This window comes from Astatotilapia calliptera, chromosome 22 (genome assembly GCF_900246225.1).
Source record: "Astatotilapia calliptera chromosome 22, fAstCal1.2, whole genome shotgun sequence".
NCBI classification, from domain to species: Eukaryota; Metazoa; Chordata; class Actinopteri; order Cichliformes; family Cichlidae; genus Astatotilapia; species Astatotilapia calliptera.
The window spans coordinates 10,088,194-10,113,431 of NC_039322.1; the positions used below are offsets into that span (position 1 = coordinate 10,088,194).

Consider the following 25,238-nt stretch of genomic DNA (forward strand, 5'->3'; position numbering starts at 1 on the left):
AATTGTCCAATTTTGATCAGATATTTTGATGGAATTCGTAGTTACTTTTTCTTAGCTGACAGAAATGGTACCCAGCGTGATCTTCTGTTACCGCAGCCCATCTGTTCCAAGGTTTGATGTGTTGTTCAGCATAATGTGGAGATACAGAAATTCTTTTATTGCTGCCATATAATCTGCATCATTATAATTGCATTAATAATATTCTTTACAGCATTATTTAATCTAATAATATTTCTCACAGTTTTGATACTGCATTACAGTTGTTTATTGAAGATGTCCATTTGAGGATCCTTCCATTATGTTAACTTTTATTACAAGTACAGTTAGAAGTATTTTATACACACTGCATATCTGTGCTTATTTTGAGTTGATGTTCGGTTCATTAAGGGTCTTAAGCTTCACTGGCGTGACTGTCCAGGTGATACATGCTGAGGGAAACTAGAACATAGAAGGATAACTGCAATGCATGCTTACAGTACATATAATACATATAATCTAGGAATAGGCCTGAGCAGAGGCCCAAATGTTTCCAGCTTCTTGTTGCAAACCTGTTGCATTTTATTCTACTTGGTAACAGATGAGCAGAGTCAATAATTAGCCTCAGAGACCCTGAGGGCTTGAAGTTTACTACCTTGTATGGAAGGTGTTATAGAAAAGAGAAGTTCTATGTCTGCTTATAGCCATTAAAAATGTACGATTACCTGTGACTAATGTCTGGAACCTATTTTAATCTGTCATTGGGGGGGCGTGTACCCCACTGCTTTATAAGTGTCCACAACATGTATTTTGGTCAGAAGACATATGTTGATGTTTTCTCCGGGCTGTTAATAAACTCAACGTTTGATTGCACTTTTCTGGGGCCTCCGTGGTTTGTGACACTGCTCTACATTGATCGATTTCGCGACAATAGCATGCTTGTACAATAACAGAAATGGCACCCAATGTGGTTTTCTGCAGCTTTAGGACTTTGCTTATTACTGCCTCATTATTATTTTATTGATGTGTTGTGTGTTCAGATATGGTCTTCTTGGTTGTAACGTTTGGTCAACAAGTAGATATTTCATTTTTCTCTTACCATGATAGAGATGTTAAATTCTACCTTAAAATTTAAGGTATTTATTTTCCCTAGGTTGTGCTGGAAAACCTCCTCCCCTCATCTGGCTCCAGCAAATATTTAAAGTCACTTACAGTAAATCACCTGTCTTCCCTACTCTTACGCTGGGTTTGCACTTGAACATGCCGTCTTAATCATGTTGACATAATTCAATGTATTGAGTAGCTGCCACAGATATTTGGATTAATGAGCAGTCCAGCAGGTGTACCTGAAGTGGATGGTGAGTGTATATACTCAGTGCCCATCACTTTGGAGCTGACACTTTATATTGCATAATATATGTCAGCCACAAGTACTTGTCATTGCCATTAGTAGCCACTTGTGTCACTTTCCTTAAAGTTGAGAGTAGCTCAGCTCTGTAGCCAACCACGTCACAGGACTTATTTCATTTGAATTCCAATGACTCTACTCAGTAATTGTTGGTATGTTTCGATGTTTGCAGCTTTTTGTGGTTTACAATTGTCCACGACTAGTACAGGCATAGATAGTACAACAAAAGGACAAAGGGTTGTGCACAGTGGAAAAGTAAGAAAGAAAGAAAATAAGAAAAACTTTTGAATTATGAGATTTAGTAAACAATTCCTTTTTTTTAGGTTTTTTAAATATATTGTGTGTCAGTCTATAAATGTAACTTGTATGTTGTTTTCAGTTGTGCTTTCTTTGTCTGTATCTGTGTTTGTGTGTTCCAGTCTTCTGCTTTGCAGAGTTACTGCTCTCTAAAATAGACAGAACAGAGGGTAACATATCTAGAGCCACATAGCACATTCCCGGGGTCTAGCCAAACACTCTTCTGACCTTTGCACCAACCAAATATTGCAGCAGCAAAGGTCATATTTTGTTTGTGCATTTGCTTCCATGTGGCGTTGGTTAACCTTATGATTGCAAATTGAACGCATAGTGATATCATGTAAACTTGACTGTGACAAATCTGATCTCTGTGATTTGATGAAAATTTTATAATACACGCGAGAGACACAAAGTAAACTAAAGCATGCAAATTTGTGGCAGTCTGTAGTGAGGCAGGAATGAGGGTGAGGAGTTGGAAAAGGAAACATCAGATGGGACTGGTGACATGAAGTACACAAAAATAAACAGAACGTCTTAAGGAATACACATATCAACTTGAATTTGAAATTGACTTTGCTATAATGATAAATTGCTGAAGCATAGAGGAAAAACAAACACGAGGTCCGAACCACAAAAGCTTTTGCAAGTGGGCACAAAGCACCCATATTTCTTTTTCATTTATTTATGTTTTTTTGTCTGTTTCTATTGTTTACTGATGCTTTGTCATTCATTTTAGAGTTTTATCATGGTACCAGACCCAACTGCAGGACCACCAACAGTGCAGTTAACTTGACCGTGGGTGCCCCCTTTTTCCTAACTTTCCTATTTCTGTTTCTGTTGAGATAAGAAAAAAGAAAAAACGAGTTAAAGAAAACAGCTCTTCTTCTGAGGAGCAACATAAGATTTAATACCATACTGACAGACAGAAACCTTTTTACTTTTCCATTCACCTCGGCCTGAACTTTGTCTCATGTATCAAGGATGGGTGGAATTGAGGTTGGATAGGGATATGGCATGCTTTGACAGGAGATGGAGGCCATGCCTGTGGAGTACATATCGACCTGTGGATCCCAAGGGGAAAAGGAAGACTGACAGCCACCTTGTGCTAATGGCTTCCCACTGTCACTTTTCCAGTGGTCTCGCCCTGATGACATCATTGCTCCAGCAGGCACATGTCAGAACTGGTTGTTTACAAAATCCATCAAATCCAATGCTGGTTCAGCAAAAAGTAATACGCTTGGCTATTGTCGATCTTAATCAGGATCTTTCTGACAAAAGAGCAGATATCAAGACTGTTGTTATGTATAGTCACATACTGTTCTAGTCAACACAATGCTACAAACTGAACATTGTGCAAGTATGTTATCATAGCCACTGTCAAAATGCTCGAGTTTAGAACATTTAGAATTAAACTATATTACAAATAGCTCCAAATGCAAGTGCAGCTGAGGCTGACAGGAAATCTGCCAGTCAACCAACCACAATGACAGCACAAGTGACCCTAGGCGAGATTTATGCTAGCGTCCACTTCAGTCCAAGTGTCATTGGCTGTTAAATGTGTAGGTCCATGTGGATGTGCCTGCTCATTTTTGGTTTACTTGTGCACAAACTGTGCATGCGTACTAGGCGGTGAACTTCAAAGAAGTAACAGGAGTGACTCCTCAGCCATTGTTTCTTCACTTGTCTGTGTCCATGTCTGCAACCTAGCCTAGCATAATTACGGCTTGAGAGAGCAAACAATACATGCCCTAATAACACCGATAATAGGTGGACAGCAGGATTACAACAGCAGAGATGTTAACAGAAACTATTCTCCCATGTGAACCTGAAATCTCACATCACTCTTGTATTTTTGCAAGTAGCTCAATTTATTTATACAAATCACAACAGTCGCCTCAAGGTAGTAGTGTGATCTTTATGTATTTATCAAAGTCAGTATTGCATATTGCAAAATTCAAACTTTAAAACAGTAACACAGTCCCATTTATTTCTGCATTGTGACAGATATGTCAAGCCATGAACCACATGCAATTCTGGCAGCATCTCCTGCTCTCGTTTCAAATAAATGTTCTCTCCTAGCGGCTTTGATTACAGCCACATCAGACCCAGAAATTGGCAATAAATTTTTCACAATGTTGGGTAAAGTGCATGTCGCTCACCTAATAAATCGTGTTTGTCTAATTCATTTAAATATTCTCCTTTTGCACTCTGTAATAAGGCCAACAACTAAAATACCTGCGTCCATGCTTTCAGTTGTGAAATTAACATGCCAACTCTTTAGTAAATCCCAGCAGTAGCTTTTTTAGCATCAAAAGAGGAGTCTTGTGCTGGCACAGACCCATTAACGTGATTCCAAGTCAGCCTGAGGAAATACTGAAAGCAATGTTTTATGAATCTATCCAACATGATGGTGGACTAGTAAATGGTCAAAGAAAACAAGAAAAGGAAGAAAATAAAATAAAATAAAAATCACAGGATTTCAACCTTTGAGGATTTACTGTCTGACTGTCATACACATCTGTATCATATTTAATGGCAGTCAAGCTAGTGTGTTGAAAAAGCCGCATTTTATGGCATCTGCAAAGCAGATGTATATTTAACAGGAAAGTCAAAACTTTGAGCTCAACAGTGAGGTTCCTGAAGTAAAAGTATCATTCATATTCTCCGTAGGGATTTTGACTATGTGCCACAATGTTTTAACCATCGAAAGCCGATTCATTATGAGTGACATTGTGAAACAATGGCATGTGCTCCTGTGGAAACCACAAGTCTGTATGATATAAACCTTATTTTAGCAAAAATGTGTTTTATTGGTAATGTTGTGGAAAAGCACTACACTCACCACAATCCCAAATTGAAACAGCAATGTCTCTGATTGGTGGAGTTCACTGCTACCATGGAAAATTTTAAACCCACGAACCTTACGATTGTTTAGAGAGCATGAAATTTGAAAACTGTCAGAATGAACCTCTGTGCCACAACAATAACTAGGCTATACTTTGTTACACACACACACAAAACACAACACAAACTTTAGAATTATTATTAACTAAATAAACACTACAATAATAAATATAATTAAATTCAAGAAAATTGGACGTTTGCTGTGGAATCTGGGATTTGCAATGGATTATGGGACAAGTAGTTCCTGAGCCGTCACACGGTCTATGTTGGATTTTATTTAGTTTTCCTTCATTTTCCCTCTCAAATCATTTTATGGTCATTAGTCACCAAGAATTTGGTTGGTATGTTTCAAGGATTAAAACTCTGTATATGAGGATTTTCTGAAATTTCAATGGAGAAAATGAACGGAAAATTAAATTTTGGAATCAGAGCCCTTTAAGTGCCCAACCATTGTTGCACTCTGTTCTAGCATGCTGCTTGTTGAACCAAGGAATAGTGTTTCAGGTGGGTCTGCTACATTTGCATATGAGGTTGGTCTGCAAGGAATTTAAGAATTACGTTTTAATTCGACTCTCAACAGGAAATTGCAAAGCAAAATGCGTGTTCGTTTTAGGCCTCGATTTATTTCTACTCAGCTGAATGTCTGCTTTTTTTTCTTAATCCTTTATGTTTGTCTCTCTACGGGAAAAAACCCCCCACTGGACGTTAAGCCCCATTATTATTATCCCACAGGATTTAAGTAAGCAGACTTGAAAACACGAGCCTATTACTCTATAGACTTACTGCAAAGTAGATGAAGTGCCTGCAGAGCCACTGGTGTAACTCTTTACTCCCTGCACATGCACTTCAGTACATCCATTCAGTCTTTCACAAAAACCACAACCACTCAAAGCACCCACAAATGCATAACTCTTTAACTATCACCTCTCAGCCATCTAGCATGAAGTGATGTCATCAATGGTCAAATGCTAACGAGGCTATTGTGTGTGAGATTAACGCTCCTTTGAGGCCCCAGCAGACCAGACCGTGGATCTTTCAGAAAGGATCTCAGGATATCACACATCAGAACTGAACTCAGAACAGGAGAATAATATGAAAATGACCCACATTTGCACTTGCAAGCAGATCCTGCCACTGATATGTCAGTAGCATGGAGGCTGGCACTAGTTCACCACTGCCTTGACATTCGTGTTTAAGCGCGTATTTGTGTCCCCTTCAGTCACCGTCACCATGACAAACTGTTAAGCTCAGGACCAAAAGAAATGGTTCCATCAGTGTTAGGCTGGGTTATACAACCATTTCATCAAATTCAAATCGAGCTGAAGCTATTCAAGCATTTCTGAATGAGTTGCTTAGGTTTGTCACTGGAGTCAAACGGAACGCTTGTGCCTTTTATATCCAGTGACAACACCCTTTATGCCCCACATTGGGGGGGGCGGGGTTCTAGCCAACCATAGAAGATCAAAGACCCTCACATCTTAATAGTGGACCAATATGCCACTGAGTAAAAATATTTTTTACCATGAATTTTGAGTTGATAATGAGTTTCCAATAAATAAACACAAACTTTATTGTTAGTTGTCATTGGTGATCGACTTGGATGCAGAATAACTTTATCTAACAGTTGTTATCTCAAGTGGTTAATATCAAATAAAAGTTAAATAAAAATAAACGTGTCACAAATTCTTTTTGGTATCATACCTCCATCCAATACAGAAAATATAGTTAATAGTTAACATGTTGCTTTTTCTGTTTACCTGGGATTTGTGTCTGTAAAAAGTGGCATTTTACAAGTCATGTGACCACAAAATGATCCCTATGAGTGACCTCGGCATCAATCACACATGATCATATGATGATCAAATGGGAATTAAAAATCTATAAATCCATATGTTGTTGTTTATTTCTAAAGTGGGGCTGCTGATTAGAGCTGTGATTTTTTTTTCCTGTATGCATTTAAATATCAAAGATTTCTGTCCTGTTGCCTAATAAAGGAAAATTGCTTTAGTTTGTTGGCAGATCAAAGTGAAAATAATTCTTTTGACTGAAGAGGTATTTTTATTCTGTGTTCTAATAGTTACAGTTCCAGCAATGTAAAAGAGACTTAGCATTAGGCATTAGCATTAGGTTAGAATCAAGTATAGAAACATGTATACATGTCCTGCAGCACTACATTTACAGGGTAACATATAGAGACAGATAACTATTCTGTCATGGTCCTGGGTCATTTGACCCAGCGTTTTGAATTTTCTGTGTTTTTGTCATTTTGTACTACGTTCACTTTAGAAGCACAAATTAATCTGTCCTGACTCAGACAACCCAGGAAGAGCATTCAACCTCCACAAAGAAAAGCCCCTTCCTGGATCTGTTGAACCTAGCTAACCGTCCTGCCAGCTAGCTAGCCTGAGCAAGCTATATGTTACCTTACTTCCATTTATTTTTATATATATATATATATATATATATATATATATATATATATATATATACACACACACATATACATATACATATATCTATGTATACATGTAGATTTTTGTATTTTACTAAACTGGGTATGTATTGGATGTACATGTGGAGCAGGCAGAATGGGATGCCAAGAGTTAGTGAATCATTTTTCTCTCGTTGCTCTGTAAACTGTTTGTTTTCTCAATAAGTTTACATTCCAGTAAGATTTCAGATCTGAGACTATAGCACTCAGTTACTAACTCATAAATATAAACAGCTTGTGTGTTTTCCTTTGCAAAACAAGCCACTGCTGGATGTGAGATGGCTGAAAATTAAGCGTTTTGTGTTCCAAAAATGTTTTATGGACTTTCTTCAACGAAAAGCACGTGGACACACGCATTAATCTCAATAAGATGCTTCCTCACAGGATAAAAGTGATTACTAAGAGCAACTTTGAACTGATTTGCAGTGACCATATAAGGCTACAGAAAGCTAAATGCCCTCTAACCGTAGCAGCTTCAAACAGAAAAAACACATTTATTTAATGTTCTATTTTAATACCTCTGGTTTTCTGTGTTTGTCTGTTTTATTAAAGGCTAAAAAATAAATAAAAAAATAAATAACATTGTTCTTCCTACATTATGCATGTGAAAATATCTATACTGTAGCTTTAAAGGAATACTAAGTCATAATTCCTAAATTTGTTTAGATATTTTCATGTATAGCTGTGCATCAAAGTCATGTGCTGTTTAGATTTACAAGCCCCAGTTCTTACAATTATCTCCTCCTTAGTTTCCTTTGGACACAGGAAAAGGCGCCTCACTTTTAGGACACCAGCAAAGTACGTCAACCTAAGAAAAGCATTCCAAGAGCAAACATGCTTTGTGTCTTGGCCAGTCTGGGTTATTCAGAGGGTTTGTTATCTTGGGTCTCCTTCATGCATTCATTCACACCACCCCTCTGCTCCCACACACAAGACCCAACTTTTTTCAGCCTTCTGATATCACTGGATACACAAGATGTCAAACCCACACAGGATTACGCAGAATTCTGTGACATGTACTGTGAGTATGCATAAGCAGAAGGATATACATAAACATACGCTGGATACAGTATTTGCACATACATCACACACACAAACAGAAAAACAGACACACTCAAGCATGTACACAAATTTGAATGTCTTGAACTGACGAGGAATGTTGAAATTCAGCCAGAAATCAGACAGCTGTGTCTCCCGGAATCAGAGATTTTAATAGGCTGGCCGTAACAAGGACTTGACCTTTAACCCAGGGTCTTTCAGCGCTGTATTTCCTCACTCTGCCCCTTGTTCTGGCTTAATGATAAAAAGGCATTCCATCTATCCCCTGCTCATTCTTGGATTTCACTTTTGTTTTCATGAAAACGTGACACTGGAAGGCATGTGATATACTTGTGATTATGTAAACTCTTGTAGTTAAGATACCAAGCAAAACGACACCTAAAAAGCGGTATGATTTTAAGTCTAAAACAAGCCATAATAGTTACAGTTTAATAATTTGTTACTCTACAAATTCAGTGGACAAGACCTTCCATAGATCAGGCTCCATACAACCATTTTTCAACCAGATGTGCCAGGTCTTCTACTGCATAAAGAAGTATTGGAGACAAATTACGCTCACTGGCGCAGACTGACTCAGACTGCTTGCAGTGCGTTGGCAATCTGTCTGCATTTATAAACTAGACAGTGAGTATTTGCAAACTTTTTCTGAGTGATTGTAGTCTGTCTGAGTCAGACTGCAGTTGTTTGGAGACAGGTTACCCAGGAGGTGACCTGTGCAATCAAAAGTGGTCACCCAGAGGTTGAGGATGTTGCACAGCCAGTCTCTGAGCAACCAGTTGGTCACAGCAACTGCTTGCAATTGGTTGTTAAATGCAATGCAATACAATGAAATCACTGGGAAAAACATGGCTTTTATTAGTCATAAGGAGGTTGCTGACTTAGGTTTGCCAATAGAAAACTTAGCCCATGACAGTAGGCTTTGGCCAACCGAGAACGTGTTGACCACAGATGCTTTGTGACTGTTTGCTGAATTTTTACTTTACTCTATAGTACATATTAAATATTTGCATGTACATATATGTATATACTACTTACAGTATATATAGTGTCAAACAGACTTAGCAAACATTACCAAATGATAGAATGGTGGGCATTTTTGGTGTTCGAGTGCTCTCTAATAGTATTTTAAATTTACTGCAACAAATTCTATGGAATGAAAGATACTTAATATCTTGTGGTAAATGTAGCTCAGGCGTATGGTTTGCTGTCCATTAGCCACTACGTAGGTTTGCAGTTTGATCCTATGGCTACTTCCATGTAGGTGCTGCAGTTTATAAAACAATGCTTGTCCTGACTATGGATTTGTACTTTCAAGAGATAAGCAGAAGAACATATAAAGCTACCCCGAGCACAGGTGACAAGTTCGTAGCACCTGTTATTAGCTGAGCAGGGAGAAAAGAAGAGATAAATTAAATGCGTGCGTTCAAATTATTATTATTATTATTATTATTTTACACAGGCAAGGGAGCAGGTCAACCACATAAACCGGTCTGAAAGCTGATCCCCACAGTCTAAGCATGTCCTCTGTGCTGAGGTCTCTTTCTGCCAGGATCACTGGCGCACACACACACACACACACACACACACACACACACACACACACACACACACACACACACACACACACACACAAACAAACGCACACACAAATACGTCCATGCACAGAGTCACATTCCTCTGCAGGCTCTGCGAGGGGCAGGCGCAGAGTGTGCTGGAAGCTTGGAACTGCTCTTCAGAGTGCGCGTCTCCCTCCCTCCCTCTCCCTCTCTCACTCTCTACCCCCAGTCGTTAAGTTTGCGAGCAGAGGAGGAAAGAACGGCAGAGAGACCAGGGGAGGTCTGACGACACTATCCCAGCATACCCAGCACCTACTTTAAATGCACACTCTGATAAACGCAGGCAGGCTCTGATTTACTGGAGGAACACCAAGAAATATAGCCAAGCTGTCACACTCCAAGACATGTGTGCAACTTTCCCTGCCAGGACAAAAGCTTAAGAGGAGGTTTGGAAACATACATGTGTGTCCCGTCCATGGCAAAAAAGTCTGCATGAACTCTGACTGCTGGAGGTCCAACTTAAGGATGGAGGATACATGTTTCAGGCTAACGTTTTCTGATTCAGCACTTAAGAGAACATCTAGTAAAGCATAGAAGGGGAAACAAGAGACACAAGAAATTTAATCACCCTCAACAGCGCTTCCAGGCTGATATGATGCTGTGGTACCACTACAGTCGTCACCTGCTGTCGCTGGCGGCGCTTCTGGTGATTGTGAGCTGCGGAGGAGGTGAGCAGCGGAGAGGGACGGACGGCAGCAGCAGTAGCAGTAATGGAGGGAGTACTACTAGTAGTAGCAGCAGCAGCAGTAGTAATTCCAATAACAGACGTTTTCATAAGATCCAGCATGGCCAGTGCACCTACACCTTCATCCTACCTGAGGGAGAGGGAGCTGGAGGAGGCTCCTGCAAGGAAGCGAAGGCCAGTAGCTCGCAGTACAACGCCAACTCTCTCCAGAGGGACGCTCCACCACCTGAGCCAGACTTTCCCAGCCAGAAGATCCAGCAGCTGGAGAACGTTATGGAGAATTACACCCAGTGGCTACAGAAGGTAAGGAGGAACTTTATGTGGAGCATCAGGTGCTAGATCTCTCTTTTCATTTAAACATGATCTTGGCTTAATGATAAGCTGAAATAAGAACGCAGTGGAATTTTCCTGTTTTAATCAGAACCACGCTGAAAATCTTAGAATTGCATCTGCATGAGTTTTTTCTTTTGAAGTGGCTGCTGTGTGCTATTTGTTGAGATATTTGTGTCTGCTTGGGTGTGTGGTCTCCCCAGAGCGTCTGTTTGTAGCTTCACTAGATACCTTGTTTTGGTTTGTGGACGAGGCTGTCAGACTAAAACCATGCAGTGTTTGCTGTTTTCATGTAGTCGACACGTAGTTTGTCAAAGTGCTTGTCTGTAGGAGAGTTTATGTGCCTTGGAAAAGTGCAGCTTTCTTTTACCCATACCCCCCCCCCCCAAAGGGTGATGCTGTGTGGCCACTTTCAAAATAAAATTCCAGAGATTACCACACAAAACACTGACAACATCAAAAATGTTAAAAATGCACGGCTGTCAACTGGTTGACTTACACCTCATAACTCCTTCAGTTGTTGAGAAAGCAGCCTGGTCTCATAGTGGCATTAATCTTCTTTGCTTCTGAGTTGACAAACAGACTTTTATTAGTTAACAAAATATGTGTTTTTGATAACACACAAAAGAGGACAGACTGGAGTATTTGGTTACGTAACTGTGTACTGCGTCTCTGTCTAACACATCTCTGTTTTCCTGACGTCTTCCTACTTTTCTCTGTGTTAACCGCAAAATTCCACAGATGCTCATACAGCAAAGGTAGCTATATGTCAGTCACCCTCTGCTCTCCAGTGGGCTGTCTCTTTAATGGCAGGAAGTCAGAGGGAGCCCCAAGAGACTCAAAGAGGAGGAAAAGACATGGAAGGAGAATGCTCTCTTTATTTTTGTTCAAGTGTGAGTTTAGCCTGAAAATCCAGATTCATATAAAAGAAGTTTTATGTGAATATTTTTATTGGAAGAATTTATTGGTTAAATAACTCCTAAATTAAATCCTTTTAATGGGAATTTGAAGATCTGTGAGGTGTTTTGTTCAAATATGTTAATAAGATGCGAATTCTGAAGCCATATCTGATACTGCTTGGCAGGCACTCTGCTTTTTCAGGCTTTGAGACTTTGTGTCTCCGAAAAGCCCAAGACCGTCTCTCTGAAATGAATACACGATTCAAACAAACAAACAAACTTTCAGTTTTGGCATCACAGGATCTCGTGCTCCTGCTCTTTCTACAGTGTTGTTGCTCCCAAATAAGATTAGCATGTCCAGTCTGCCATCAACACCTAAAAGCTGATGGCTTATTTTATTTTCCGCAGTTTGTAAGTCAAACACGCGCACAGCTAACAACTGATGGATTTCATGGATCACAGTGTAACGGGGAATTTATCAAGCTGAATTTCACCGATTAATCTGTTTGTATGCAATGAACATGTCCTTCGAAAGCTCTCAGAGCTACACTGCGTCTGCTTTTCGTTTTCTCAGAGAAAGTAATTTTCACTCCACGAGTTGGAGGAAATAGTCATTTCTCATCAATTAACCAGGTAGTGGCAGCGGTCTGCTAGAGCGAGATGTTGACTGAGTTCGTAATTAAGGGAGGTAGTGTTGGGGGCTACTCCACCCTCCAGCAAATTCAGAATATCTTACGAAACTACAGAACTTAGAAATGCGTCTCAAACCAACTTGGGTATAGCACAAGAGGATTTTGTCGCTACTACTGACTTTATCTACATTTAGCATTCTGTGTGTCACAGTTGTTTATGTAGAGTCACCATTAAAGGGAGGAAAAATGAGAAAAGACTTTTAGTAGTCAAACGTCTGAAAACTTGTGTATGTGTTTCTGTCTGTGTCTTAAGTGCAGAGAAAGGCCATGGTTTATAATAATACCAGCTCTATCTTTGCTCAGTGAACCTCATCCGTCTATGACAGTACAAGGGACCCTGTGAAAACACAACGGCAGCATTCGTGCACTGAAGGTTTGACTAATGGGACCTCTAGAATAACTTTCTCCTCAGATGTAAGGAAGAGAGCACCACTACTGCCATTGTGCTTCTCTCCTGACACCTAGGAGTTTATCGTGCAGGACCAAAGACAATCTTATCATGAATTTTCTGATGTATCTTCTAAATACTGTAAATTTAAATACAAAAGCAGAAAAAACAAGTATCAGAAATAAAGAGGAATTAGCTCTTGGTCATTTCATAAGGGAAGTTTAAACACACAGTGGTAATTCACGCTAATTGCACTACATGGGGGGGAGAACATCAGGATGCAGTTAACATTTTTCATTGGACAGAAGATTAAGCGTCTCAGTCGGTCTATCTATCTTAATCACGCCGGTCTTTTTACTGCTTGTCTAAAAGAAAGCTCGCCCTGATGTTGCTCCAACCAGCCCTGATGAAAGAGACGGACAGAGAAGATTATTATAGATAGCAACCCTGTGCCTGTGCTTTCAGTCCAGTGTGGGGGGTAGACAGTTAAGAGTGATGTAGCAAACAGCTGTTGGGGAAGTGTTTTAAGCCTGAGATCTTACCTTTGTCAACCCAGGGTAAAGTATATGGACCCGGATAACATTCCTAACCAGTCAAAGGTGGCTCGTGTTTGCTCAAGGATTACTTCTTTTTCCTGTCTGCAAGGTGAAGAGCCATGGATAAGCTTTCTTACCAGAATTTCACAGAATTATAAAAGGAACACACGGGCAGAAAACCCCCACAAAAAACAAGAAATGGAGAGAAAATAAAAGACAACAGGTAGGTGACTGTGTTTGGTATGCAAATGTGTTTTTATTTTTGACACTTATCTATAATACTTTTATTTTCTGTTCTTACCAAATATATTGTCCACAGTGATATTAATTATTCACTGATTTGTACTTTAATGGGGTTTATATTGGGCAATAGCTGAAAATGAAAAAAAAAAATAGAGAAGAAACACCCTTCAGTGATGTTACAAGTGTTGATGTTGCATAGTCTGTCCACCTGAGGGCGCTCTGCAACTTGTTGGCAACAGGTGTTTGCCAACAAGGAAGAACCAAACAAGTATAGATCAAAATCCTTTATCAGACAGGCTGTAAAACTGGGACAGTACATCAGACATTTCACAGGATTCAATTCCCACAATGCACCTGCTGCAGCAACTCACCTATCTGTTACAAACCAGCCAATCTTAGTACAACACAGAGTGATACAGAATACTGAAGCTAACAAAATGCTAAAATACATACTCAATATGCAGCAGGAAGGTAAAGTATGAGTTTTTTTCGAATTTTCTCCATATCTCATAAACAGGTGTTTTTGCTATTAGTTAGTTCCTTGCTAGAATGCAATACGGTTACAGCTTAGAAGAGATTTTGTTATCTTATGCTGGCAAGTCAGCTTTACTTATTATTATTATTTATTTATTTATTTATTTATCTCAAACATATGTCACCATATGTCACGTCAAAGTGCATAAAAAAATCGTCCATTTTCAATCCAAATCCAGTGTATGCCTGTAAAATTCCACAATGAAACTTTGAATATATATAAATCTCAACCACAGTGTCTCACAAACATCAAACATAATCATTTAGCATCAAACAGTAGCAAGCTAACGTTTCCATTTCTGAAGCTTTTATAACATAAACTGTCTGGTCAATGCAGCAAACCTTATTTTTGAAATACCTAAGTATGAGTTGATCTTCTTGGGATTTAAAATATCTCGTGCTTATAACTTTGTGCAATTTAGGGCACAAAAAGGATTCCCAGTGTCATCTCGCCATAAGGTCTCCTACCGTTTATGTACATATACAGGCCATAATGTTCTAAAAACCTCCTATTAAAATGTTTTCTTCAAGCAGGCTGTCCCAAAATCTTAATGCTATCGGAACAACAGGACAATTTCACCTCGACTAAATGTTAGCAGCCGTCATGGAATAAAGAAGCCAGAAGATTGCAAATGTAACCAGGAGCCAGATTTAAATATGCACTCATTGCATAAAATGAGTTTTGTTGGTGGTGGAAACATTTTTAAAAGCTACATTTTATCAACATCTACTTTTAAATTGTGTTTGGAGTCCCCCCCCTTTTTTGGGTTGTTCGATAGAGTGTGGATACAGGCAAGTTTTCATAACTGATATACAAACTGAAATGACCAAAAATATTGACTGAGCTAATAAGATTTTGATGTTCAACAATTTCCAATATTTACTGTTGCGACATACTTACTGTAGATCAATACCAAAACTCAGCTTTATTGACATGTTAAAAGATGAAACTGGTGTTTTTTAGTGCACTTTAACAACAGATGGTGTTCTTTGGTGCACTGAAGTGTAATAAGATCTTCTCATTTCCCCCTCTTGTGGAAACTGCAGAAAGTTTCTGGAGAAGCCTTTGCCAAACTAAGCTGTTGAACATGGAGGGGAAATGACCATCCTGGGTGTCTTATCCCTGTGAAATTCCCATCTTTCTGCCTCTTGACGAACTTGACTGCGTTGCATAAACAGTGCTTTAGAGGATATACCAACATGTGGGCAGCAGCTTGTTTCCCTTCCATATTGGGAGTTCATTTGAGAAAGAGTGAATATGTTTCTCTACTTAATGCTGTCAGAAGGCCACACAGTGTGCCTGGGGATCCAAGGGGAAACCTATCTATTTTAGTAGTGACTTCCTCTATAAGAGTTTATTTTTCACTCGTAATGTTGTCCAAAGCTAACAATCGGATGATACATAAAGACGGGCAAATGCTCCAAGGAATAAAAAGTCTTGTCCTTCTGGACCTCTAAACTTGCAAAAAGGAAACCATAGAAATTACAGAAGGGCGCTCCAATAACAGCTTCCAGAAGGGTTTTCTTGGTTGCACTTGTGCTTTGACTGTAAGTGAAAAGGAAAGAGAACTTTCTGCTTCTGCGTGTCGTGGGAGCAGGGAAAAACATTACAACAATGCCGCAGTATTTCCACACGGACATGAAAATGGGGTTCAACACTGTTAATGTTTCTGATTTTCAGGGAAAGGGGGCATTTAGCGGTTTTGTCATGCTCAATAAGCCGTACCGCTTTGTTTTCAGACTCACCCGTTTTTTCCAGAGGTCGTATTTCAATTAACCGGTGGCTGCGAACATGATGGCAGCTTTGATACTGGCCAGGCAGGTATTGTACACCTATGTCTCTTTAAAGTCACATGAATGAAGCAGTACATTTCTAGGTAATGTGACAGTCCATTTTGAATTTGTCTAGTTTCCTTTAGTGCAGCGATACAAAGTTACCATTTGGTTTCTTTTTCCATCATTCATTTTAGTGAATTACTCTCAGGTGGGTACTTTATTGAGGATTTATTTTGCTTTAATTACAAGGTTATACATTTGGCTAAATGCTTGCAGGATTTATGACATCCCCACTGAAAACACTGTAGCTATAGCTTGTAGCTTGGCACCCATTCGTGCATCTGTAAAATAAATTGAGAGTTTCCTCTTATAGGCTCATGTTTCCGTGCACTCTCACTCTTCTAATGGTGCTAATTTTTCTTCATTTGGTCGTTAGAGGTATTACGAATGTAGGTACTCTTGTGATTTGGCCACTTGGACACAGTGAAAAAAGTCACGCACATATGCTATACCGTATTATTACTTTTAATCATCATTAAAAAAAATTTGGAGGTAGTCTGAAGTCTAGCCCCAGGCCATCTGATTGATGAGAGGTTGTATTCAGATTCCTTTTAGCTCTAATCTGGTCACCACCAACTTCAGAGGGACATATCTGACTTTTCAGCTGCTAAACGCTCCATTATGTTCACCTTTGCTAACTTTGCAAGTCTGCTTTTTAGTTGACATTAAGAACAAAGCGGTTTAACTAGAGCTTTTTTTTTTTTACTTAAACAGCAGTTTGCCAGGACCAGAAGAGTCATAAGAGAAACAAACCAAACAATGAAGTCAGAAGCAATTCCAGCACTGAGACTTTGAAATAGCCTCCAACTCCAACTTTGTTTAGCTGACTCTCTGGACGCCTTTTAGTCAAGGAGGCCTTTTGTTGAGATTCTTATGGATAGTACCTGTTTTTAGTTAGCTGTTTTCCTTAATTCCTATATTTTATTTTTTGGATTGCTTTGTGAAGATATATCTGTAAAAAGCACTTTAGAAATAAACTTTACTTCCTTACTTATTTATATCTCAATATTTGTAAAAGCTCTGGGAAATTATTTAGAGTTAATAACACCAAGTCATCCATTCATCCACCCGTTCAACTTAGGGTGAAAGGTGCTGGAGCCTATCCCAGCTGTCATGGGGCAAGATATGGGGTAGGTTGACAGACCATCACAGAGCCATTGTTTATACAGCAATACAGATTATATCAGCTTTAAGGTAAGTGTATGTGTATAGGTTTTATTCTAGTGTGGTATTTAAATATTTTCTTATAAAATTGTTGAAATAAGAGGTTTTTTGTTTTTTTGCCTCCCAACAGAACAACCATACATAATATTATTCTGGGCAGACAAGTGAAAGCCATTAGTACTAGAGTGGAAGTTGTTGTCAGAAGAGTTGCCAAAAGCAAAAAGGTTCTTGTCTGCATCTTTGCCACTGCTAAGGTTGAGTGATTATGAGCCAAATATGAGATAATAACAACTTAGATAGAGTGGAACATTAGACATTATGGTCGATGTAAGTGCACGGTTAGTAATGTAATGTGCTGTTATTTTAGCCTGCAGCAAATCACGAGTGTGTTTAAGCTTACTTCAGTCGCAGAGCTGCCTGTTATCTTTTTTTGTATTTTTGTTTTATAATGACTCTTGATAAACAGAGCAGATGATAGATAATATTACTCACCCATATCTGCTATTTGTTTTCCTCCAGACTTCGGTTCATGTAGGTCGTACGCTGTAAATCAAAGTTTGATTAAGGTCAAAGGAACTGATATGGCATTAAAAACAAAGCTCTGTTTGGATATTTGATATTTGAGCTGTTTGCAGAGAATACCCCAAGACGTCTAACTCGGTTTGAATTTGCAGTAATCTGTCAGATGTTCTCTTTTTTTTTCCCAACTGGTTTGTTTCCAGGAAAAGATAACTGATAAAATATCAATTTCTTGTATTGCTGATTCTGGCAATGTGCCGCAGAATGAAAAATAAGGATACGCTGTGAATTTGAATGCTCTCGCTACATGCTTCAGTTTGTGTTCATCCAATTTGGAAGTTCACTCTAAGTTGTGTTGTTTGATCTTCGTTTATGATAATTTTCAATCCCGTAGATATTTCTGTGAAGTGGAGGAAAAATTCCTGAAGCCGCCTTAGATGCTGCCTTTGAGGCCGGCTCTCCCTCCAGTGTCTCTTTGACTCTCCCTGACAGATGTTGCATTCTGAGTGGATGTCTTTGTTTGTCAACGCTGGGGAGCCTTCCAGAGGTTCCAGAGGGCAGCGCCGTTTCACCCTGCTTGGAGTTAGCCTTGCAGATTGTGTGTTTCTCGGATTCTAAAGCAAAGAAACACAAGAATCAAGGTCAGATGCTCCAAAATGAGGAGAAAAGGCCGTAGAGTGAGGCCAAGTTGTAGAAAACTGTTGACAGGAAGCGCATAACGGTGAAAAGAAGACAGAAGAAGATTGGGACAGACTCGGAATAGTAGGAAAGAAAACATAAACAGCTTCATTCCCTTGCACTGTGGCCTACATAGATCTTCAAATGAGTAATGGTTGTCTCCATTGTTTTTGTTGCGTTCTTATGGTGGTAGGATGTGAGCCACTTGTTCTTAAGCCCTTCGTGTCACATCTGAGCATTACTTCACGTATTTATTTAATCGTTTATTGTCTTGTGGTGCGAGTGAGGGAGGCGAGCTGCTCTGTGAGTATTGTGCAACGTATTGAATTACATCTTCAGACCCACACATCTTGATGGAATTCAGTCTGGAGCAATTCAGAAGGGCAGGCTGTTTATAACCTGCCTCTGTTTTCTTTGGGCGCTTTGGGCACATGAAGTGAGTCGGGTCTCGGTTTATCGCTGTAAGTGCTGTGATTGGTGTGACACTTCGTTCAGCCTGCTAGTGGCAATACGCACATGCACGAAAAGATATAGACGCACATGCAGACACATTTGCACCCACATTTGCACCCACAAATCTTAATATTTGCTTTGAAAGCAAAGACACTCGTAACCCTGTACAGAGTTGTGTTTGCGTTAGCGGGGACCTGAGCCAGACTTCTCATATTTCACAGAATACCACAGCTGGAGCTGGCACACTCACTGCAGACATGTAGAGGAAAGTCAGTAAAGTGGGTTACCCTGTGACATTTCTTATGTTCCCTGCTGTTAAACAATAACACCCTCAAAACATCGTACAGTGCAACTCAAGAGTCCTCATAAAATCAATGACTCCGTCGACTGTTTCAGTATGTTTCTTTTCTTTGGTCGTTTTAGCTGTTTGTACTTTCGGTCACGCTGCTATCAGAGCTGTCGATTAGCTGATAAGGAACACCTGCTGCACGACAGAATTTGGTGATGAATTGCACCAAGTATGCAATTCACACGCCTAAAACGCATAATTCGTTTGTTTTTAAAACACAATCTAAGTATTCAATCAAGTACGGTAACAAGAGGCTCTAACGAATAATCTTTTAGGCAAGCAAGCTGTGTATTGGATTTTTTCTTTCTAGTAAAGGCTCTAAAAAGTTCAACATTACATATAAGCAGATACTGATTTAGATTTTCATTAAAACTTGCTTTGTTGCATTACACCAAACTATAGCTAATCACTCTCCCACCAAAAAAACCCACCCAAATTGACATGGAAATAGCTCTTTTATATAATTCATAAATTCACTTTAAATGATAAATGTTGTAAAAATCAGTCTATACTTAATTTATCTAGTCCTACATATTTTTTTCTCTGTGCTCACAATGCAAAACCCATACAAACATGTTGATACATATACTCACTGGCCACTTCTTCAGTTACACCTTTGCGAGTTGGACCCTTTTTTGTCTGCAGATTTGTGGGCTGCTGCTGCAAATCTCATTTTCCACAACAACCCAAAGATCTGGTTGCCGTGGAAGCTATTTGAGAGCTGTGAACTCATTGTTATGTTCCAGAAAGCAGTTTGAGATCATTTCAGCTTTTGTGACATGGAGATTTATACTGGTGGATGGAGCCATCAGAAGATGAGAACGCTGTGGTCATAAAGGGATGGACAAGGTCAGCGACAGTACTCAGATAGGCTGTGGCATTTAAAAGATGCTCAGCTGGTACTAAGAACCTCAAAGTGTATCCCCCACAACATTACACAACCAGCAGCACGCCTGTATCACTGATATAATACAGGATGAATCCATGCTTTCATGTTGTTTACACCAAATTCTGACCTTTATAGAAATCTGGACCTTCATTTAGGACTGTTTATTATTGCTACATTGTTATTCGAGTGCGTGTTACAGGGGAAAACCTTGTAAAAACACTGCTGTATTTGGTGTCAGCCTGAAGCATCAAGCTGTTTTTGGTTTAGGCAAACAGTTGGCTGTAATGATTAGTACAGGTGGATTTTAGCAGTCAGTGTTGTGATTACTGGTAGAGAAAGCACTTTGCACACATTTAGGGATGGAAAAAATGTAGCGTAACATTTTTCTTCATGTACTTCCCCTCTGCAGCAACGGTGCAGTGACAGACTACCTCTAAATTGCGCTGCTGCACGGTGACCTAACAGGAACTAACTTAGAAATCTGTTGTTGATTGAAAAGATGGATGTGCTTGTTGGTCTGAGTTTACAACGAAAATACAAATGGTTACAAATAGTTCCAGAAGTTTATTTAAGTTGACATGTTTGCTGTGATTCTGAGGTGGAAAGGTTAATCCTCCAGAGGCCTGGACATGGACGTTAGTAAATCTGCACGCGTGAGTGTGTCACGTTCGTGTCCGTTTCTGCATGCGGGTTTGTGCACGACACTGTTTTATCTGCACAAGCCTGTTTTTTCGCCTGTGTTTGGATGAGATGACCTTGAGCTTAGCCGATAGTCTGAGAAGGATCATATGAGATGTTACTTCTCTGGGCATGTGCAATCACAAGGTGCAGAAACTGGAACAGAAGCTGACACATGCTGTCAAACAGCACTCACATTATCCATGTAAATGTATACACGTCAGTGATACATGATGTCTATGATGTCTCGTCTAAGGGAAGGATGAAGATATAACTTTTAACAGTTACAGATTGCAAAAAAGAATGGGTGATGTCACTGTTTTCCTAAAATCTACCTTGTATGGAGTAATTATCATTGTTTGCCATGATACAACTAAGATTCGTGGCTTTCTCATGGTTTTCAGTCCTACAACAGCACCAGACGGAGTTCGGTTCCAAGATTAGATGTTCATATTTCAGTTTTTCTGAGCGTTGTGGTACTCATCATGTTGGCTTAACAGTTAAGGTTTAAAGTTCATTCACGTCCTCAGAGATGGCAGCTTTCAAAAAGAAAACAAAGCCTCTTCTCTTTTTTTTTCCACAGTGTTATTGCTTTACAGTCCATTTAGTACCTGGAACCTTTAAGCCCTCAAACTAATCACAAAAAATGGATAAGATGTTTTGTTGTTTGAGCATGACCATTTATGTTTGGTTGCACTGGTTGAAATCATTTGATCCATCCTTTGCTTTTGCTTTTGTTTATAGACATGTCTTGAGTGCCGCTGCCTATGAAATTCAAAAACAAACAGAAACTGAACACAGAAACCCAGGAATTAGACAGGTAATGCACACAGTGTGCAATTCTCTAAATGATCCTTTTCTCTACTTCTGTTTTCTTTAGCAACCTTGCACAACAGAAAAAGATGTGATGTAATTCCAATGACATACTATGTCAAGAACCTTTCAATGTGTGTACAAATGTACTCGTACTGCAGTTTTTCTATGAAAAACATCAAACACGTGAGCAGCTAATGATCAAGATGCACAAACATGCAACATGTCAACCGAAGCCAAAGATCAAACTGCTCATTAGCTGCACATCGTCGATAAGAGCAGCGTCCACGTCCTTTTAAACATATGTGGTAAACTTCGGGTCAAAGCTGTTTCATGTGTGCATGTTAGCTGGTCTACTTCGGCCTCACTTACTTAGAAGTGCCTCGTGCAGCCACTGACAGTGCGTGTTAGCAACAGTGGAAGCGTGCAAAATGACTGAACAGTAACATAATCTGGACCTGGTGCGATAGTGTCTCTGTGTCTTCGGTATTAAAATCAAAGCGAAGCAAAGATTGTAAGAAAGACTCGGAAATGCAAGCACGTGTAGATGTGCAGATATGGGATGGAGGGAGGCAGAAAGAGAAAGTGAAGGAGGCCGTGCTCAGCTCACACTGTGGTGATTAACTATAGGAACAGTTTATAAACTCCGGAGTCTATGCTTAATGGGATGTTAGGATGAAAGATAAACACGAACGTGACATTGAAGGAAACAACCCTTGTCATTAAAGGCTCATTCGTTTTGATTTAAAAAGACGCCCAGCTTGGTAGGTAGTGGGGCTGGCACACAAACTACTGGAACCATTTTTCCCTGAGGTTTTGCCTGACTAGGAGGTTTAACATACAACGCTGTATGTAGTAAGGTTTCTGTCATGGCTGAAATTAAAACAAAACATGCCCCCTTTCATATATTTCTACAACTGTCTGGCAGAGGAATCTCCTGCTGGGATGTTTTGAGGGTATACTGGAATGCTATCTCAAATATTTGGACGTAATAGACTCCTCCATGGGATGGTGGGTTTGTGATCCCTGTGTGCTTAAGTAAAGGGGCAGACTGACATGGCCAGCAGCATAGACACACAAAAAAAGACTTTTAAAAAAGGGTGCATTCCTGTCCAGATGTGTCCCTGAGGAAAGCTTCTCATGTTGGATGACTAAGTGAGCCACAATATCTCAGGACTGTCCCTCTGCTGGTGCTCCCAGTTTAAGACATCTGGATGAATGGTAGCAGGTCCAGCTTTGTTTGCTTATTTGTTTTTCGTTATGCATTCCCATGTCTTGAATGACTGCAAGAACTTCCTCTCCCATAAGGCTAGATAAGCAAAATTAATTGGAGTAATTTTTGGACCATTTTGACATTAGATAGCACCAATGTAACTGGAGTATTTATGAAAATATACTTTCATATGCACACTTTCCTTCACTGTATTTGTTTACATTTGTCATTGAAAGAAACCATGCTTTGTCTCTAATAGCGACTGTTACATCTGCTTGACTTAGGAATCATACATTAAATGCTGTCTTGAACCACCCCTCATTTCTTTAGGTACAGTGATTTATTGAATCATGTCCATCATGCAGTAAATAAAGGCTCTTTGGCATAAAAGAATTCCCATGTTAGAACTGTCTCACGCATGTAATTTCTTTAAGTACTCTGCAGGAGTAGCTCCCCAGTTGTCTATCAAGGTGATCCCATACTGCTTCAATCATGGTGAGGTTTGGGCTCTGAGAAAGTCAGTACATGACTGATGGTGTTCTTTTGTCTTTCTTCTTGTCTTTTTTCTCTACTCTGGGATGCTTTTACTGAATTAGCATCAGATGCTTTCCAGATGGTATTGCATCATGAATCAAAATCTGCTGATACTTGTCTGTGTGCATAATTCCATTCTCTTTGACAATATCCTCACACCACTGGCTGAAATGCAGCTCTAAACCATTTCAGACCCATTCTACAGAAGGCTGTAGATACTCACTGTTGTACCTCTCTCCTGATCTTTGCAAGACTGCTTGCCATTGATTTTCAGTGGGGACTGGTTTTTGTGTAATTTCAGTTTTTACTTAATTTGGCATACCTCAGCATTTTCTTCCTTAAGAATGGCTTCTTGATAGCCACCCTTCCCCTGATGCCATTTCTGATTAGGCTTCGAACAATAAATGGATCAACTGATCTGAACTTGTCAAGTGTCCTCAACTTTTTTAAGGACACACTACACACCATGCTCAGATACGCCAAGTTTTTGGCTAATAGCTTTTTGGGAATTGCCTTGTTGGTGCAAAAATACTATTATATTGCTGTCAAGCAGTGCTATCTTGGCATTGTTCATAGATTCAGCTAAAGAAATGAGAATAAAGTGTGTTTTTGCCACAGACTGCCAGTAACCTAAAGTAAGGACCTAAAGATACAATTTTAAATTTATAATAATAACAATAATAAAAGCTTGTTCCTACCGTAGATTTTATGAGATGAGCTTGTTCTCTCGGTTTTATAGGAGTTGTAGCCTGTAGATATTATGATATTTTTATGTTTCTTGTCTAACACTTTGCAGTGATTTGAGTTATGTGTAGTTTCACTGGAATTTAGTCCTAAAGAAGCACCGAGCAGAGCAACTCTGAAAATTCATTTCCAGAATAAATTTTCCTCATGAAAACAAGCAGTGTCTGTATAATCGTATCAAAATCAGTAAATGAAAACCAAACATTGCTCTTGGATGTTCTCACACAAGTGCTACAAAACTCAAGTTCAAGGCTTTAAAATGCCCGTCTCTCTATTTTATGTCAAAAGACCGTGTTTGTCCATCTGTGCTTTTCATAACACAATGCCAACATTGCAATTTTTATATCTCAATCTGTCATTCTGACAAATAAAAGACTTTCTTTGTCGTATATTCTAGTAGTTTATCACTGAATGTATGTGTTATAGACATAACACTGTCAGACTTTGATTTAAAAGGTCCTTCCAAGTTTGACCATTCACGTAAGAGAAAGCATAACACAGATTACACAAAATTTATGTCTCAAAGAAACTAACAAAAAAAAAAAACAGACTAAAAGCAACAAGAGCAACACAAGCGGGTTTTCTTCTTTCTTGGGTTTTAATGTTTTTTGCAGATTTAACATAATCAAAAGAAGTATTAAATCTAAATTTGACTCGGGTTTGTGTTTCGAAATCGTGATTAAGAGCATCAGAATTTTACCCAGACCTTGTTGAAAATCAAGCCTCGTTTCAATTGAAGCATTTAAATTATCTACACAGAGATCTCATCAGTTGTTTGGGAAAAAAAATCCCCACATCAAAAGGTATTATGTATATTCCCCCTTCTGTGTTTGTGATTTATTTGAATGGTTAACACTGAGTAATGATATGCAAAGTCGTATAGTTTAAGAATATCTGACAAAATGTGGAAAATATGAACTTCAATTTGGCTTAAAACTTTTGCACTCTGGTTAGAAGTTCTGATTTGTTTTTCCTAAGAAATATCACCCAGCCTTGAATATACCAGCCAGAAAATCTCACTTTCTTTTATTGGCTGCCCTGTTGACAAACCATCATGACAGTAAACCTTTGAAGGTTGAAAAATGGTGTGCGTCTGAACCTGCCAAGCAATTTTGGGTACTTCAAACTACGCACTATAATTGACCTAATCATTTATAAAGAGCTTGGTTTACTTAAAGTTGTGTACACATGTTTCATTATGTCCTTGGAAATACAAAACCACAACAAGATTAGCATCAATACTGTCTTGACAGGTTGACAAACGGGAAGAAAACAAGCAAGAAAGATATAAAGGGGGAAGAAAAGGCAGT

At 39.2% G+C, this 25,238-nt stretch overlaps 1 protein-coding gene across 1 annotated transcript in view; it reads left to right on the forward strand.

Moving 5' to 3' along the window:
* The first annotated feature begins 9,848 nt into the window (after positions 1–9,848).
* angpt1 (angiopoietin 1) overlaps positions 9,849–25,238 on the forward strand; it is a 38,019-nt gene continuing 22,629 nt past the window's right edge. Inside the window, exon 1 of the mRNA XM_026156314.1 lies at positions 9,849–10,739. Within this exon, the coding sequence (XP_026012099.1) occupies positions 10,344–10,739 (396 nt within the window). The 5' untranslated portion in view covers positions 9,849–10,343. The remainder of the gene's footprint in view (positions 10,740–25,238) is intronic.